The following is a 17,817-nucleotide window of genomic DNA, read 5'->3' as shown; positions in this document are numbered from 1 at the left end:
TGTGTGTTATATAATGAGGGGTTACTTTGTCAATATATAATCATTGCACTTATGTGTGTTGTATGATGAGAATATGTTTACGTCTAAAACTTCTAATGTTGATGATAAAGTCAATACATGTCAACCATCAACTTGAAATTTATGGATGTGTGTGTTTCTATATGAGTGTATGCATGGAAACTATTAAATGCATAAAACCTCAAAAACAAAGGTTTCCAACAAGGACGTTGGTGCGCATGAATTTGGGACCGTCAATTCAACATTTTCTTTGACTTAAAGAAAATTTGTACCATTCCAATTTCAATGAATCAACATTATGTATTTGTAAAGATGTGCCATTTCGTGGCAAAATGAATATTGAACTCTTCTTTTCAAGCTTATTTATACTTTGAAAGAGAGAGTAGTTGGGAGTTATTTCGATAAATGTGTTAGATACGGGATTTATAGTGTTAGGTTTGTCTTAAAATAAAAAATTGAAGAGTTGAAAAGAGGAGGTGATGAAGTGAGCTTGGCAATCTAAGGACTTGTTAGTGAGATTGAGAGGTGGGTTCACGATAGATTTTGCACCTACTTGTCAAGAATTAAATAATTGTTTTAAATGTCCAAATGTTTTTAGAGCATCTAGTTTTAGCTACCAATTTAAGTATCTTTGTCTTGCAAATTAAGGCACCCAAAACTTTGACATTGCTCCAGTACCTAACTGCGCGATGGACCCCAATTAAAATGTCATTCCACAATAGGAGACGAACATTATCCATAGTCTTGAATCAAATATACACATCTAGATGAGAATGATTGCCAATAATCTACCAAAATGGAGCTTAAAAGCAAAATTTTAAAATAGGGATGATGAAGTTATTATAATTTAATTTGATGAAATCAAAGTGATTATGACAATGGTTAGTATAAGTTTGCTCTTTTTATTGGTATATCTGATTGTTGCTCATCGAGCATCTACTTGTAGGTGAGCAAATGTTTTCATTAATGTCTACTTGTATGTGACCAAATCATTTATTTGCTGATTGACAAGTAATCCAAATATTTAACGATATCCCTACCTAATGATGACAGACCCTTACCAAACTACTAACATGGCAAGAAATGGCCACGTATGGTAGGTCAAACATATGAAGTTGATGTGAAAATGTAGAGAACAAAAAGTTTGCGTGAAAAATGAGACAACTTGTGTGGTAAGTAAGAGGTGAGTGTTTTTATTAGCTATTCCAGAAAAACCTAGTTATCAATGTAAAACACAACAAGAAAGTTTAAAATATAATTGAAATACTATATTTCAAAAACACAAGCTACATACATGATACACACATGTGCTGAAATCTTAAAACAAGTTAATGCCCTTGGTCCAACTATACATGAAAATTTATATTAAAGAAGGAAACTTTGTGAGTACAATGCCATACAAAATGTATGGATTACATTATCCACACGTGCAAAACCTAAATATAATATTAGTTTCATTGGTTATCATGATACTAAGACAACACAAATAAGCACAATAAATGAGCTATTGCAAAAATGTATACAATAATAGCAAGAAAACTGAAATCATAATATACGTATCTCATCGTGAATTGAGTTATTCTTGTAGCTCGCCATGTAAGAACCTTTAAAATTCCCCCAAATAAATGTGAACGAATATTTTAAATTGTAGCTAGGATCCAACCCATGTTTTACTTTATTTTATAGTTCAGATTATAAGAAGAGACAAATTGTTGGGCCATAATGAGAACACATGTAAGTTGCTCTAGTAACAGTTGATCCAGACAACTTACTAGGCCCACCAAATGTTGATCCATTATTTCTAGCATACAACAATGGTCAATTTGTTTACAAAACCCTCAATTGTCCTTTAAATCATAGTTGTTAAAAAATGTGTTTTCTACATTTTAGAATACTCTGAAGTATTCTACACGTATTCTACGTTTTAGAACTGCCATTTTTCAAATTTTCATGTATTCTATGTATTTAACAAGTATTTATCATTTCTAAAAAGTTTTAAAAAGTTTTACTTTATTTTTTCTGAAAAAAAAACTTCAAAATTTAAGAAGTATTTAACATATTTACTATTTTACAAAATATTCTACATATTTTTAGCATTCTACACGTATTCTAAGTATTTAATGTATTTTATATGTAAATTAGGTATTCTAAGTGTCTAAAACAAGGTTAGAATACTTAGCATACGTCTACACTACATGTATTGTATGTTAAGTATTCTACAACAATGTTTTAAATTATTTATAGAATGGGGATAGATATTTCTAGCTGGAAGTGGGAGTTGTCTTTAATATTTTTGCACCATAAAATCCTATTGTCTATTGCATTCTCAAACAAAAATTCACTTAAAGCATTGCATGGGGAAATTGTTTTGTTAAAGAGGAGTGCATTATGGTGGCACATCTATTGAGTTAATTTAAAAATAAAACTCCAAATATATTCTATCCAAGTAAAAGGAACAATCACAAGTAACTTTAGTTTTGCAAGGTATCTAGTTTCAAATCCTAAAGTGGCTAGATTAGATGTTAACATCCAAGAAGATCTTGAAAGACATATATAACTTGCTAGAGGCAACACGCATATGGCATACACGAAATCACCCTTTTCACATCAATGTAGCATTGATTGCTCAAATTTACCATGTCAACATCCATTATGTAACAATAATGTTTTAAAGCTAGTGCAACAAAAGTGTTTCAGATCAACAATCAAGACCAACAATCTTTAAGCCCTTAGAGATCATGATTACGGGAGCAAATACCATGTATACTTCTAAGATGAATGATGCAAGGCATGTCCCTAATATATCGTCCATTACATTAATTCTTTCCTATTTGTACTCTAAGGCATAAATGCTCTATAGAAACGAGGCAAATGTTTGGAAAGGGGGTTTTACCCCCACCCCATCCATAGTGATTGGAACTTGTAAATACATAATGCAAAGGATTTCTCATCTAGGTTGTTAACGTCATAGACTTACTATGTGTTATTTGCATAACTTAAAGAAAATGCACAGAAGAAGGAATATTCACACAATAACATAAATACATAATTTAAGGACTTATAACAATGTAGAGCTTGTATTGGTTAAGAGAGCAAGACAACTTGTTCTAAGCAATGTTACCTTAATAAGAAAGATGACTACTAAGTTTAGAAAGAGGAACATGTTTAAAAAGCTTCCTAATAGGAACATTAGAAAGAGAAGAAGATATTATAGAAAGGTTGGAAAGAGAAAACAAGATTATAAAAAATTAAATTTAAAAGAGAGATTTATTTTCCATGGAATGGAGAGTTTTGAATAATCTTGATTGGGCAATGGGAATTAAAGGTTAACAACATTTCTCTTTCCAAAAAAAACTCCTTCCATTAGTTATAAAATTTTACAAATGAGACGATTATGTACAAATCCCTGAAGGGACACGATAGTTCCATCTTATGTGGATGCCCAATAACAACAATATTTTTTAAATACGACTATACATAATACTACATGTATATTCTAAAGCTAAATAGAGAATCTTGGTAAATTCAGTTGTCATATAAGTTACAAAGAAATTAAGCTAATAAAAGTAACATTTTGTTTCTAGATGCATTGTTTAGAAAAGTATAAGCAATGTCAAAGAAGATGAAGATGATATGACTATATTGTTTTTTCTTGTTAGGTTAGAGAGAAAAACAAGATGATATATAAATGTTCTTGAGGAATGAGATTACACCCTCACAAGATGGCCCCCGAATATTCTACATGGGTTACACTCCCTATTTGTATCAAATCCTTTCATATGTCCGTAAGGGACCCCGGACAAGAAAACAAGGAACTATTTAATATATACACTACTTGTATGAGAGAGTGAGAATGAGAGAGAGCAAGTTGCCAAGTTTTGATACATTTAGAGTTGTAAAGTAAAACCTCATACATGGAGAACTATCATTTATATACACTAACGTGAACATGTACAATACAAGATGTGAAGTGATTCGAAAGTATTTTCTCTCATATGATAATGTTCACATTTTTTTAAAGTTTCGGCTACACATTGAGGGGGTCATGGCTTCAAGTCTTCTAAGTGTATGACATTTTGTATGTGGATGATGACGAAAAATGGTTTATAATCGAATGTACCTTAGGGTTCAACACTAGTATCTTATTGAGGCAGCATGCTCATAATCTTATATTCACATCAAAATAATAATAATGATAGAGGAAAACTATATAAACGTGTTCACATGCTATAGAAAGAAAAACACCTTGCTTATTTATATCCAAATGTACCAAAATATGCTCGGTCAAAATAGTCATTTCATCTCCTCACTTGAAATAGATGCACTGAAATCTATGAATTTCTCTTCCCTTCGTATTTGGACATCTTTGTTAGCAAAAAACTTTGAAAACACTTCTGCATTTTCCTTTATTTGCCAAGCTGCCCTTTGAGGATTTTTCTTATTTCCTAAAACACCCTTCATGAAGTGCATATAATTCAAAAGAAGGAGATGAGTTGATTAACCCAAGATTTTCTCAAAATAAAACATGTAATTGCTTCTCCAAGGGTTTTTTGGAGGCATTAGGGCAATAATGAAAAACTCGACGATATCTTGCAATAACTTGCTTCTTATTACAATGTGACTCATTAAAATAAGCTTTGCACTACAATAATTTTGATATTTAAATGGATTATTTCCCATAGAATCCTTTGTCATCCTGAATTCAATGATACATTGTAATAAATGTGCATGGTGAAAGCCTTTATTTGTTACCATTCATATTTAAATTAGAGAGTGAGGGGGGAACCTACAATTAATCTAGTAATCTTCAATCCATGAGGTCAAGGAATTTGTTAGCACATTTTGAAAGCGAACGAGCAAGCCTTATTTTCTATCATTTCTGTACATATAATCATATTTAGGTGTTTTCTACTTAGGAAGGAATTTCGAGATTATGATTTCCAAAAAGAAACGATAAAGTCACTTGTGTTACTCAAAGCGAAAAGGCGTGACCCTTCAAGATTGATTTGAACCTTTCTTGTCTCATATTATCGAATATAGAAAGGGAGAGGAGTAATGATCAATGATCACTCATTATGGGCGAGTTGGTTGGCCGGAGGTGGTGGGGGCATGTAGTTAACTATCAATGATATAAGCCATCCATCACATCATTGCACTCTAAAGTTGTTGATGAGTGATGCTTTTGCTTCACTTTTCTCTATTAACTGTCGTCTTCGTTGTAGTAAGTAACAAAAGTTGGAACATCCATCCTATTTATGGTCTAGTAAGTCAGGAAAGTCGGAACACCCATCCCATTTATGGTCTATTATTATGTGATACACCTTTTTTTATTACCTCGGAATCATGTACCTTCTATCCTAGTCATATCTTTAGGGCTTTTAACATTTACCAACTCATCACCTTTTTTTAGGCTCTTTTCTAACATTGAAATGCATTGCAATATATGTCTCAATCTCCTACCGTGGGGATCCATCAAAGTAAGGATTGGATTTCGATGCACAAGAGTAATTTGCACCTGTTTATGAGTCTCATTTTGTCTCGTTGTCTAGATGTACACATGTTTCAAATACTCATGCTCAAAATTTCAATTCTCTCTCTCTCTCTCTCTTTACAATTAAAGGCATTCATTTGCATGACTTGAGCTTAATCCCCCTTATTGCACTTGTTTTTAAAAGTCTCCTATAAGGTATGTAAACTTGATTTTCCCAAAAAATTCTACATGGGTTCCACCAACAATTCAAAGATTGTTAGTGCCCACTGCCCAGTGCCAACTAACCAAATCATGTAGTCATCTTTCAAGTCACATCACAAGTCTTGTAGACTTTTCCATAGAGCAACATCAATTTTTGTTTTGAAAACATGGACAATCTTTAGCCTTTTACATCATTGTAAACAACATGAATGACAAAATATACTTCCATTTCTCAACTCCCTATGATGAGATCTTTTGTTCTTCTTGTTATTATATAGGTTCTCACCTTTGGTTAGGATTTTCCAATTCACTATAGCTTGAAACCTGAATATGTGGAGATTCATTTATAAACTTTAATTATCTTTCAAGTACCAAGTGTGTCGTACTTCGAACCACAAGTAAGAAGCTATGATTAACCTAATACTTTTCTTTATGTTTGTATGATTAGATAAAGGAGCATAATTGTCTAGATTTTTTATGATAAAATGTTTGTATATATTACACATGATCATACGTTGATCGAGCACCATTGATGTGTTAAGCCCACACGTTTCCAAATGTTTTCTTCAAAAGAGTTCACATTACCTCTATTAGTCAATAAGAATGATTAGAATAAGCATAAGACTATTTCCATAGGTTTATCCATGTTGAATGCTCACAAATGATTGTCTCTTGACCAATACAAAATAAGCAATCATAATTCCAAATTTGGAGATCCTTAATGTTTAAGATTCCTCTAACTAGCTAAGATATTTTTCTAATTACCATCATATGATAGGGTTTTGAAAACATCTATAAGAACCTCTAGCTAGTGCCCAAATTTGATGGTCATTGTTGACCAAGCATTTCTTATAAAATCCAATTTCAAATTCAAAATTCTCAAAATGAATCCATGATATACACATCCCACAATATTAGACCACACTCATGAAGTGCATGCAATAATAATAATAATTCATCTTATTTGATGTTTCCTTATAGTGTCCATCTACAAAGTTTCAATCTTAGATGTTAATGTAGTGTTATGAATAACCAATCTTGGTCATTTAAAGGTACAAAATCTCTATATTGATGTAGTCGAACATATAATATGATTCTCATGAATTTATGACAATATGCTTTACTTTCTCACGATAAGAAAACATTGACACCATAGGAATGTTCGTCTAGCTAAAGTTCCTCAATTTATAATTGAATAAGTACACTCATCGCATTGCTCTTTAGCCTATTTCTTAAATAACAATTTATTACATTAAAGCGGCTAAAGCCTCTCTTAACATGTTGTTGCAAATGAACATTGAATTAACCATATCAATGAAAGCTCTAGAATATCATGGAGCTTTTGTTTTCCAAATCTCTAATTAAAATTGATCATACTTGAGACATTCATAAGGTCTCTTCCACAACATTTGATAGGAGCTTGCATATTCATCATATAAAATTTCATTTACCATTCATAGGATGAAACAATTTCCCACCTATCATATCTTTAACGTCATAAAATTTTCCAACTGCTTTCAACTCATTTAACCCTAGACTTTCATGGTGCAATACTCTAGACCCTAATTTAGATATATATATATATATATGTGTGTGTGTGTGTGATAACATTTTCATAGAAGCAAGAGCCAAGTGATTTTGACTTCTTCTCTTTACGGTTCCTATTAATGTTGTAGCAAGCATTGTTTGCAACTTGATTGCTTCAATTAGGTTCTCAACATCAACATTGATCTTATCAACTTTTACTCTAGCTTATAAAGTTGAAAGCATTCTTTTCGCTATATGATAAATTATAATCATGATTAATGAGATATCTATTACTATCCTTGGAAAACCAGTGAGATGAATAAGAATATGGCGTCTATATTCTCAATAGGAAGCATGACCAAATCTCCAATTGCAGTCACATCTACAAAATCATTTTGGAAGCACATTCCCAAAGAGGGTATAAACTTAAATATACTCACAAGGAAATGAAAAGTTCTCTAAGCATCAAATTATTTTATATGAATCACTTTGTGAGTACAACGTCTTCATGAATGGGTCACATAGATCACATACCCTCACAATACCACCATAACGACTAGGCCATCAAATCACGTCTTCACAATCCCAAGGACATGCAAATATGTGTATTCTAATATATCTTGCGTTTTGGTGTAAGTGCATCTAGCATCTTAAACGTTTCTTTTATTTCAATATTCTTTAAGGTTTTATGCAAGCACAAGATAGTTCTACATGCACAACTTTGTAATGAACTCACAAAAGGATTATGTGATTGCAACAATCTAGTAACAACGTTTGTAGAGTTGCTCCATCACTTCCAAATCCCATCATACTTCCATTATCTAAGTTCCACTCATTCTAGAGTTTCAAAATGCATTAATTTATTGTACCATCCTTCACTTTGAGCTACCCAAAGTAGACATTTTTACTTACTTGACGGTGACATGGGGCATCAAGCGCTTGGTAACAATCACATCAATGGTATGATATGGCATAGGTCAACCAAGAGCTTTCCTCACCTTATCATAACTCTAAACTTAAAGAGCCTTTCTAATTTTGAGAACAAAGCTTGCTGCACTGTGTGTACCACATTGCCATGGTACATATGAAGAAGACCGTTCACACCACACTTCCTTAATAATCTAAAAAGGGTTTCAAGCTTTTGAAATGCCAAATCCTCCTTTCATCATAACATATGCACATGTCTTTGAAGACCATTCTTATTATCTCATTCTTGAATAGGAACGTTTTTCACATGATCTCAAGTGCATAAGTCTTAAAATCTTGGCACATATTCTACCAAATGATGAACTAGATCAAGGAGGATCACTCTTAGCATAACTACACCAAAGAAGAAGTCTTGTTTCCAAATCCCCTTAAAACCATTTAAAGTTTACTAATTGATCTTCTTGAAATTTCAACTTGGCTTTACTAACTCACTTCATTTCATCAACTATCTCCTTAATATGTTCTCGGTACATAAAACACACAATTACACCAATACACACGTGTGCAAAAACACTATAACTATATCTCATAGGGAGGAAAAGGATCTTATCTTTGATCGTGGATCAAGCTTTGTAAATAATTGCACAAATACCCATTGTCCTAACATTAAATAACAACATGAAAAAACTTGCCAAATCTAAGAAATGTAATCCCAAAATAGACAAGAAATCCACCACTCTATGAAACAATAAGTACGATTTTAGGTTCAAGGAGGGAGCAAAAGCATCCCGTGGTTTTGGGCAGATGGAGGGTCTGCTAGTGAGGGATTCACTCCCTAGCGCAGATATATCCAAAGACGAGACTGAGAGCTTTGATAAGGAATCTATTTTTTCTTATGGAGACAACTTCAATATCTAACTTTCGTTCTTTCCCACTTGAACATTTCAAAAGAAGCAATTGAATATCGGTAGTCCATATCTCTTTAGCGTTAATCCTAATCCTGAACCCCTAATCTAGTATCCAAATGAAGAACTTTGCAAGAAGTGGAAATCTAAAATGTCAACTATGTTTTAAGATCTGCAAATATCCACAATCTATAGAGTTCCTTCCATTCGTGTTCAACTCTAGACGGTAGTCATCACAAAGACTCAAAGCAACAATAGTAAAATAGATAATTAGTCATTGTAAAAGTTGAGTTTGACCCAGTCAATGCCAATAAACCGATGGTTTCTCTTTGGTTTGTATAAGAACTTTGCATTAATATACTTTGTTGTTTTGGCTAGATAAACCCATAATTGGGCGAAAATATGCGTAATAATAATTGCGCTTCTACGCAGTCTAAAAATCTTTGAAGCTCAAGCCTCAACGTCATCCCCAACTCTTTTGATCCCAGTTGAAACAAGTGATTAGACTAAAAGTATAATCTTTCCTCCCCATGCCAACATAATATTTGAGAAGACAATAACAACTCCTTTTGCAAGGAAGTACAATTCTTTCTACTACATGATGGTGCCAATATAAATAAAGAGAATGTCTATGTTGAGAATCAAACTCAACTTCCCTTGTTTGGGAACACACCTTAGCATATTCAAGTGTGTGAACACCCCACCTCCTAAATATAGTAACTAGTGTGTCATAGAACTTTAAAAGTTCTATGACACATATTTAGTGTAGCTAAGTCTCCACCTCTCTTTAGGAAGTGGTGATTGTAGAAAGAGAACCTAGAGAGAAGGTGGCTACATAAGCACCTTTCTCCTCCTCCTTGTAAGAGTTGTTGGTTGTCTTATTCTTGTTAATACAATTTTTCTTGTTCTCTGTATTGTATAACTCTATTTCTCAGTCTCTCTCTTTCTCTTTTTTTTATCGTAATTAGCTTACCCTCGTGGTAAGTTGATAGCATTAGAAGCACTGCGTCTCGGGTTCGAAACCCAATTTTCTCACCTCTCTATTATATACTTCATATATATCTCTATTTCACTAGATGCCACTGTGGAATGTAGGGGTTGAACCCATGACCACCCAATCTCCATTGGGCAACCTTACCAATTGAGCTACATCCATCTCGGCTCTCTCTCTCTCTCTCTCTCTCTCAGCTACACACACACACACACACACACGTAAACATGTAAACACACACGTGAGCACACATATCTCTTCCGCTGCACAAAATCATATCCAATTCTTTACATGTTATCAGAGCAATTGGTAGCTTGATCCGAGTCCATCACCTCCACGTGTGTTATGCCTTAGCCTGCGTTCACGAAGAACTGACGGATCATTGTAGCAGCAACCTGCACAACTTGCATCATAGAGAAGAAAAAGAAGAAAAATTCGCTCCAAACAAGTAATCTCCACATGAACACTCAGATAGGAAGCACTCTTCCCATTGAGAAACTCGACAGGAATAACTTTGCATCTTGGGAGTACAAGATGCACCAATACCTTGTTGTCCAAGGCTATTGGAATTATATCAAGGGAGCACAAGAAACACAACCCAACCTAACACACGTTGACAACCCAGCATGGAAGCACGCTACGAGCTGTGTGTTATTGTCTTGCATCATGCGTTCATGATCACATGCTCGGCTACATCTGAGAGGCCAAAACATCAAAGGAGGCATGGGGGAACCTCAAGACTCGGATTTTCGTGGCCAACACGACTGCACGTAAGCTTCAACTTTCTCAAGAGTTAAACAATATTCAACAGAGGGACATGTCAATCGGCAACTACACCTTAAAGATCAAGGAACTGTGTGATGAAATGGTGTAGATATGCCTCAATGTCTTAGCACCTCGGTTCGGCGCAATAAGGTCGAACCTCCTCGCGAGGGAGAACTCTCCCTCCTTCTCTCTCGAGTCGATGCTACTGGTCGATGCAATGTGCAAGAAGGACACATGCTCTATTCGATTTCGGATGGAGGAAAAGGACAAAATTGTGGAAGAAGAGGTCGATTCGATCAAGGCTGCCACAACCAAGAACAACCCTGCGAACAGAACTGCTACTACCGGTGGAGCATCCGGAAGAAGGGGGAGCAATCATGCCGAACCCAACCGACAAAACAATTCCGTCCACTGTGGATACTATGGCAAATTCGGCCCTTATGAGGTAGAGTGTCGGAAGAAGAAGAGTGAGTCAGCCTTCACAAGCTGACAACTCACCAACTACGCCTCAAACTCCGACTATGACGATCGTGGCAGAATGTTCATGATGTGGCATAGAGCCTTTACAAGCACCTCCAACTCACTGCATGATTTGTCGATTCGAGTGCATCCAAACACATGACGTCTCATAAAGATTGGTTTTGAGAATTGCAAAAACCTGAACTATCTAGATATGTGGAAACAAGGGATGACACAACCAAGCCCATTCAACATGTTGAAAACGTCCCTATCGGCGAAGAAGGGAATCAAACCTACATCAAGAACGTCCTGCATGTTCCAACTATACCGAAGAATTTGGTCTCGGTTGGTCAGATCGTTGAACAAGGCATGCAGATTCGATTCAATGATGGATGATGCTTCATTGAAAAGGAAGGTTGAATGATCACCCGCGGTCGAAGAGAAGGCCAAATGTTCATCCTCGACTCCCATGAGATGAAATGGACAATGTTTACCAAGGACCATAAAGCCAATGCCAACATAGAGTTGTGGCACAAAAGAATCAACCACATTAATCTCCAAAAGCTCAAAGGAATGCAGTCAAAAGGAGTTTTCATCAGACTCCCGACCTTTTCCGAGAAGGAGATTACAGGTGTGTGTGAAGCCTACCCGTTCGGCAAACAACATCATCAACCGTTCCCGAAAGAGAGGAACGTGAGCAAAGGGATCCTGGATGTAATACATTTAGATGTATGGGGACCAACCCAAACCACAACATTTGGTGGTTGTTGATACTATGTGACGTTCATCGACAACTTCTCCAAACACACATGGATCTACCCTATGCAGTAGAAAAGCGAAGTGTTCAGTCACTTCCAAAAATTCAAAAATAAAGTAAAAAAGGCAACCGGTTAGCATGTCTGATGCCTTCGATTGGACGACAGCAAGGAGTATTTCTCCGATGCCTTCACAACATACCTTCGACAAGAAGGAATTCGGCGGGAGTTTACTTGCCAACACACACCTTAACAGAACGGAGTAACCGAACGAAAGAACCAGCATATAGTCGAGGTGGCAAGGGCAATGATGAATGAGAAACATCTGTCGAAATCATACTGGGTTGAAGCGGCGAACACGTCCCTCTATCTAATGAATCAATTCACGATAGAGGAGAGTTGAATCTCAACTAGGTTGAGTGGACCACAGGAGCCTCCAAGCGACCAAACCACGTCGCGGCCAGGTCCAAAATTGGACAAAGGGAAGGCCAAAATTCCTAAGTACGAAGACTCAAATGGAAACGAATAGGATCACTCACTCGACAATGAGTACGATAGACTGGATGTTCCTATCATAAGGACACTAGGAGTCGAGGAAGCGCTCACAAGGACTAGTGAAGCACTACGTCGCTCCACCCAAGAGAAGAATGCAGTCAGCTGATACAACTACAATGACTACATGGCATACCATTATGCATTCATGATGATGGTGGTGACTGTTTGAGAACCGGAAACATTTTCTGAAGCTGCGAACGATCCACGATGGGGCGAAGTGATGAATGAGGAGATGCAAGCACTCTCCAAAAATGAGACATGGGATCTCGTCCCCTCTTCACCTCATCAAAAGGCCATTGGATGTCGATGGATACACAAGGTGAAGCATAACGATGATGGCATCGTCAATTGGTATAAGGCTTGGCTTGTAGCAAAAGGGTATGCACAAACACACAGGGTCAATTACGAAGAGACCTCTGCCCCGGTAGCAAAGATGACAACCATTCGAACCGTGATCACGATTGTAGCAACAAAAGGGTGGGGCCTCCACCAAATGGATGTAAAGAACGCCTTTCTACAAGGCGAGTTAGAAGAGGTGTACATGGTACAACCACCCGGATTCGAGTCGACTATGCATACGACTACTGTCTGCTAACTCAAAAAGCCTCTCTATGGTCTCAAGCAGGCACCGAGAGCATGATATTCGAAGATAACCCAATATCTTCACCAAATCGGCTTCAAAATGTCCAAGCCTAACAATTCTTTGTTCATTCGGAGTGACTCTAGAGGAAAACTATTCATCATCATTTATGTGGACGACTTGGTCATTGGAGGAGAGCACATTGACGATATCGAACATACCAAGAAGCTACTCTCCGGCCGATTCGAAATGAAATACATGAAGGAGCTACATTACTTTCTAGGGATAGAAGTAATTCAATCTCCATACGGCATCATGATCTCCCAATGACAGTGTATCCTGAATCTTCTATTCAAGTTTGGGATGACAGAGTGTAAGCCCGTTGCTACTCCTCTTGATCGAAATCCAAGGCTAGATGGCGAATCCGGCCCAGAAAAGTGTGAGCCGATTTTCTATCGTCTCCTAGTCGGAAGCCTTATCTATCTCACCATTACTCGGCCCGACCTTAACTATCCAGTCGGCCTCCTTAGCCAGTTTATGCAGATACCACACAACATTCACTTGAACTGTGCTAAACGGTGTTACACTATGTAAGTGGGACAATGGATTTAGGCATTCTCTACAATTCAACCACACCGATTCGACTTGAAGGGTACACCAATGTTGATTGGGTTGGCTACAAAGCCGACAAACGATCAACATCGGGATTCGTCTTCTCCCTCGACAGTGGCCATATCGTGGAGCAGTAAGAAGTAGTTGACAATCGCACTGTTGAGCACAAAAGCCAAATAGAGGGGCACAAGATCATATGGACCAATTCTTTACGGTCTAATACCATGAAACAACCACGTGTTGAGAACATAAAGAATAAGGAAAGTGGAATACTTTCGTTGAGTAATTGCCACGGTGATCATGATTCCTTAATTGTTGTCCTCCCATATGGTACATGTCCCTCCCTAATGAAATATAGGAGAATAGATATCCATGGTTGTGAATGCAAATGCATATGTACAAGACACCATATATTGTAACTACCCCCAAAGTGCTTAGGGGTTCTTAGATGGTTCCAGATCACCAATGTAATTCCCATGTTATCCCTCCTCCACAATAAATATCAATGAAGATGCTGAAAAAGGAAATGCAAAGCCTTCTTTGTTCGTGGTAACAATGACAAAAATTAAAACATTATGGGTTCTATGCAACATTAGTACAATGTTAAGGCGTACATGAAATGCCCATGATTGGTATTTCCAATACATGGACTTATGCTTCAAATTGCTACTTATTCATTCAATTGTGTAGGCAACATTCACGACTTCTTTCCGGTCTAGAAATTCCAAAACCCTCTTAGTACACGAGACAAGGCGAGACTTCCTCCTATAATTAACATGTAATCTAGCTTCTCAAGATTCTCATGCTAGGTTTATAGTATACACAAGTGGATTTATTCTTAACGCTGATTTTTTTTGTAATTTTTAAAATTTTTATAAAATAAATAGTATTAGGTTTTAAAAACATACTTGTTCCTTTCTTTAAAGCGATATAAAGTATGTTTTTGGTCCTACAATTAAGCTTACTAGTTTAAGTTAGATGCATTTGGAAGCTAAGTAAACATATTGAATCGTGGAGAAAAAATGATAATGTCACAAATTGGTGGATTTTGTCGGTCGAGGCTCTTTAATGAGTTTGTTCCGGCCTATTGGGGATTTTGTCTCTTTAGACTTTGTGTCAATTTTATATTTACAAAAAGAGTGCATTTTCGTCATAGGGACTCAAGCCAAAAGCAATGCCATTGCCCTAGGAATTAGTGTATCGCGAGTTTTAGGTACAAAAGACTTGGTTAAAGAAAACTTGGGGAACATAGAAGAAGCTCACTTCCAACGATCTCCACATTCGCTGGGGAGGATTAGTGCAAAGAAAACACCACGCAACTCACGAATAATTAATGCATGCACGAAATCTATGTACCTAAAAGAGCTTTAGCAAAAAAGAACTATGGAAAAAAGGAAAAACTCACCTAATGAAGCAACTTGCAAGTTGTCATGGGATTAAGTCACTACTAAAGAATATATAGCATCCCCTTAGGAATTAGAGTATGAAATTCGGGTAATTAAGAGCTCGGTGAATTGAAAAGAAACTCGATGTATCCTAGTGAAATCAAGAGAATAGTACACACACACACACATATATATATATATATCCGCGATGCACAAACACATGCACCATTGGTGCATAATGTAAGTGGTGGTGAAACACAAAATGTATTAAGATCTATTAAGAATAAGTTTAGGATCATCACAAAATATCAATCACCACAGGTCATGTTGAATGTAAATTATTAGAGAACCTGCAATTGAACATGAATGCCAATGTGAGACTTGAGAGTTTACATTTTGCATTCAGGAAGCTGAAGTTCCCTGCAGGCAGGCATTCGACATTGACAATGTCGGGGCGAGTTAGTTTCCGGCATCACTCTAATCTCGGCGTTCTTTTCCTTCCGGCATTCCGTCGTTTTGGGCGGGCAGCAGGGGGGGGTTTGAATGCAAACCAACTCATCCTGTAGATTGATCACACACTCTGGGTATATAGATTCCATGGCTGATTCTTAATCATGATGATGGAATCCTAATGATGATGATGATGATGATGGAATCTTAACGATGATGATGGAATCTTAATGATGATGATAATGATGGGGATTCTAATGATGATGATGATGATGATGGGCATGGTGGCCAATCCTGAGCTCCAGGTCTATTAATCCTGTAGTATACTCCATGCCATGGCTTACACTGCTGGTACTGCTACTTGTGATGGAATGGAGCATCGGAAGATTAGTAGTAGCAGGCTTATGATCAAAGAAGCAGAAGCCATTCTTGGAGAACTTGTTGTGATTATGTGGCGTCTCTGTCTCTGTCTCTGTCTCCGTCTCAGTTGTCGTGGTCGTGGTCGTGGTCGTCTGGCGTTTGAGCGAATGATTTGTGCGTTTCATGGGGTCCGGCTGCAGTGAACTGTTGTTGCAGGTGGAATTTGAAATAGCAGGATCCGTTGCCGCAGGAACAGGAGGAGGAGAAGATGAAGTATATGGTACAGACGGAGCGCCAGGCTCCGAGGGGATACAAAACAGTCGATGTACTTCACCTGCTGATTGATGGGGACCATGGAAGCTCCGATGGACATCCTTGGAAGACTGCAGATCAGATCCATCGGAGCCAGTTCCAGCGCTGCTCCTGCAGCTACTGCTAGAAATGGAGAAGAAGTTGGAATCCGGGAACAGAAGCGATGGAGGGAGGTGAGAGGGAGCACCACGTGATGGTGGATATGGGAGCGGGGAAAGGATAGGATGGGAAGATTTGCAGGGAGATGGAGATGGAGATGGAGAGGGAGATGGAGATGGAGATGGAGGAGAGGATTGGCGGAGGCGGGCACGGTCACGGCGGTGCACATTCATGTGGCCGCCCAAGGCCTGGGCAGATCTGAACTCGCGCCTGCAGAAGGTACAGTAGTAGGATCGAGGGGGCCAGACGCTTGCGGCATCATCGGCCATTAGCAGGCTGGGCGGAGGAGGAGGAGGAGGAGGAGGAGATGAAGAGGAGGGAGAAGCCGCCGCCGCCATTAGCAGCAGTTGGTTCTGCGGATTAAGCAGCTGCAGCTTATGCTTGGAAGAAGAAGACGAAGAAGCATCATCATCATCATCAGCAGCAGCAGCAGCATCATTATCGCCATGGCCAGGCTTCTGGCCGAGCAGGAATCGGACCATATCGACAGACCTAGCTTTGTGCCTGTCCATATATGTATATATGTATGTATGTATCAATCAATGAATATCAATATTAGAGTACATGATATAATCGGTTTGTCCAAAAGCTGGTTTTGCTAGGTAATTACTTAGCTACACAGGCACAAATACATACAATATCTATCTATCTATCTATCTATCTATCTATCTATCTATCTATCTATACACATATATATGTATCATATGTATGTACATATATGCATCACCATTCTCTGTTATCATCTTCCCATTGAACTAATTAGTTGCTAATTCCTCCTCATGAGAAACCTTCATTAATCAAATCTTCTCCCACTGCCTCTCTGTGTCTCTGTTTTTCTTCTCTTATCATCTCATGATGGGTCTTATCTATCTTAATGGGTTACCTTTTCTTCTTACAAGCACCCATGAGCTGACACATCTTATGCACACACACACACACACACGGATCTATCCTTTCCTTTCAAACATGATGTCTTTGCTCCCGGGCCCCGCCTCATTGTACATGCTCTACTTAGTGAGAACACATTGTCGATTATACCCCTCGTATTTCTCATACTTACATAAAAACTACCCCGAAACCCTCTAGTGTAGAATACGACTAACCGATACCATACTCTACATCGATATTGATACATCATACATCATACATCATACAAGTGTGTGTGTGTGTGTGTGTGTGTGACAGACAAACAGACAGATAGAGAGTGAGAGGGGGCCAAAGGATCGCCCGAATGACTCAATGATAGCATCGACAAACCTTGATGATCAGATAACAAAACAGTAAAAGGTGAAGTTTGCAAGCACTCAAAAAGTGGGTTTGTAGGCCTCATTAAAATTGCAAAGGTAAAGTTGGCAAACTATCAAA

At 37.5% G+C, this 17,817-nt stretch overlaps 1 protein-coding gene across 1 annotated transcript; it reads right to left on the bottom strand.

Moving 5' to 3' along the window:
• Window positions 1–15,217: 15,217 nt before the first annotated feature.
• LOC147856546 (uncharacterized) lies at window positions 15,218–17,268 on the bottom strand. The gene is made up of 2 exons (XM_087329049.1): window positions 17,180–17,268; window positions 15,218–16,956 (listed from the first exon to the last, which is right to left on the bottom strand). The coding sequence occupies exon 2, from the start codon at window positions 16,932–16,934 to the stop codon at window positions 15,876–15,878; it is 1,059 nt and encodes a 352-aa protein (XP_087185175.1). The 5' UTR covers window positions 16,935–16,956; window positions 17,180–17,268; the 3' UTR covers window positions 15,218–15,875.
• Between the last annotated feature and the right edge of the window lie 549 nt (window positions 17,269–17,817).

Source organism: Azolla caroliniana, unplaced genomic scaffold (genome assembly GCF_043228905.1).
Source record: "Azolla caroliniana isolate FFs.n. ecotype wild unplaced genomic scaffold, voAzoCaro1.0.p SCAF_13, whole genome shotgun sequence".
NCBI lineage: Eukaryota > Viridiplantae > Streptophyta > Polypodiopsida > Salviniales > Salviniaceae > Azolla > Azolla caroliniana.
The sequence above is the reverse complement of the archived record's forward strand: the minus strand, read 5'-3'. Positions and strand labels throughout refer to the sequence as shown.

Excerpts from the sequence above, each read along its gene's own strand:
- LOC147856546 (XM_087329049.1), bottom strand. The coding sequence starts at position 16,934 with ATGGTCCGATTCCTGCTCGGCCAGAAGCCTGGCCATGGCGATAATGAT.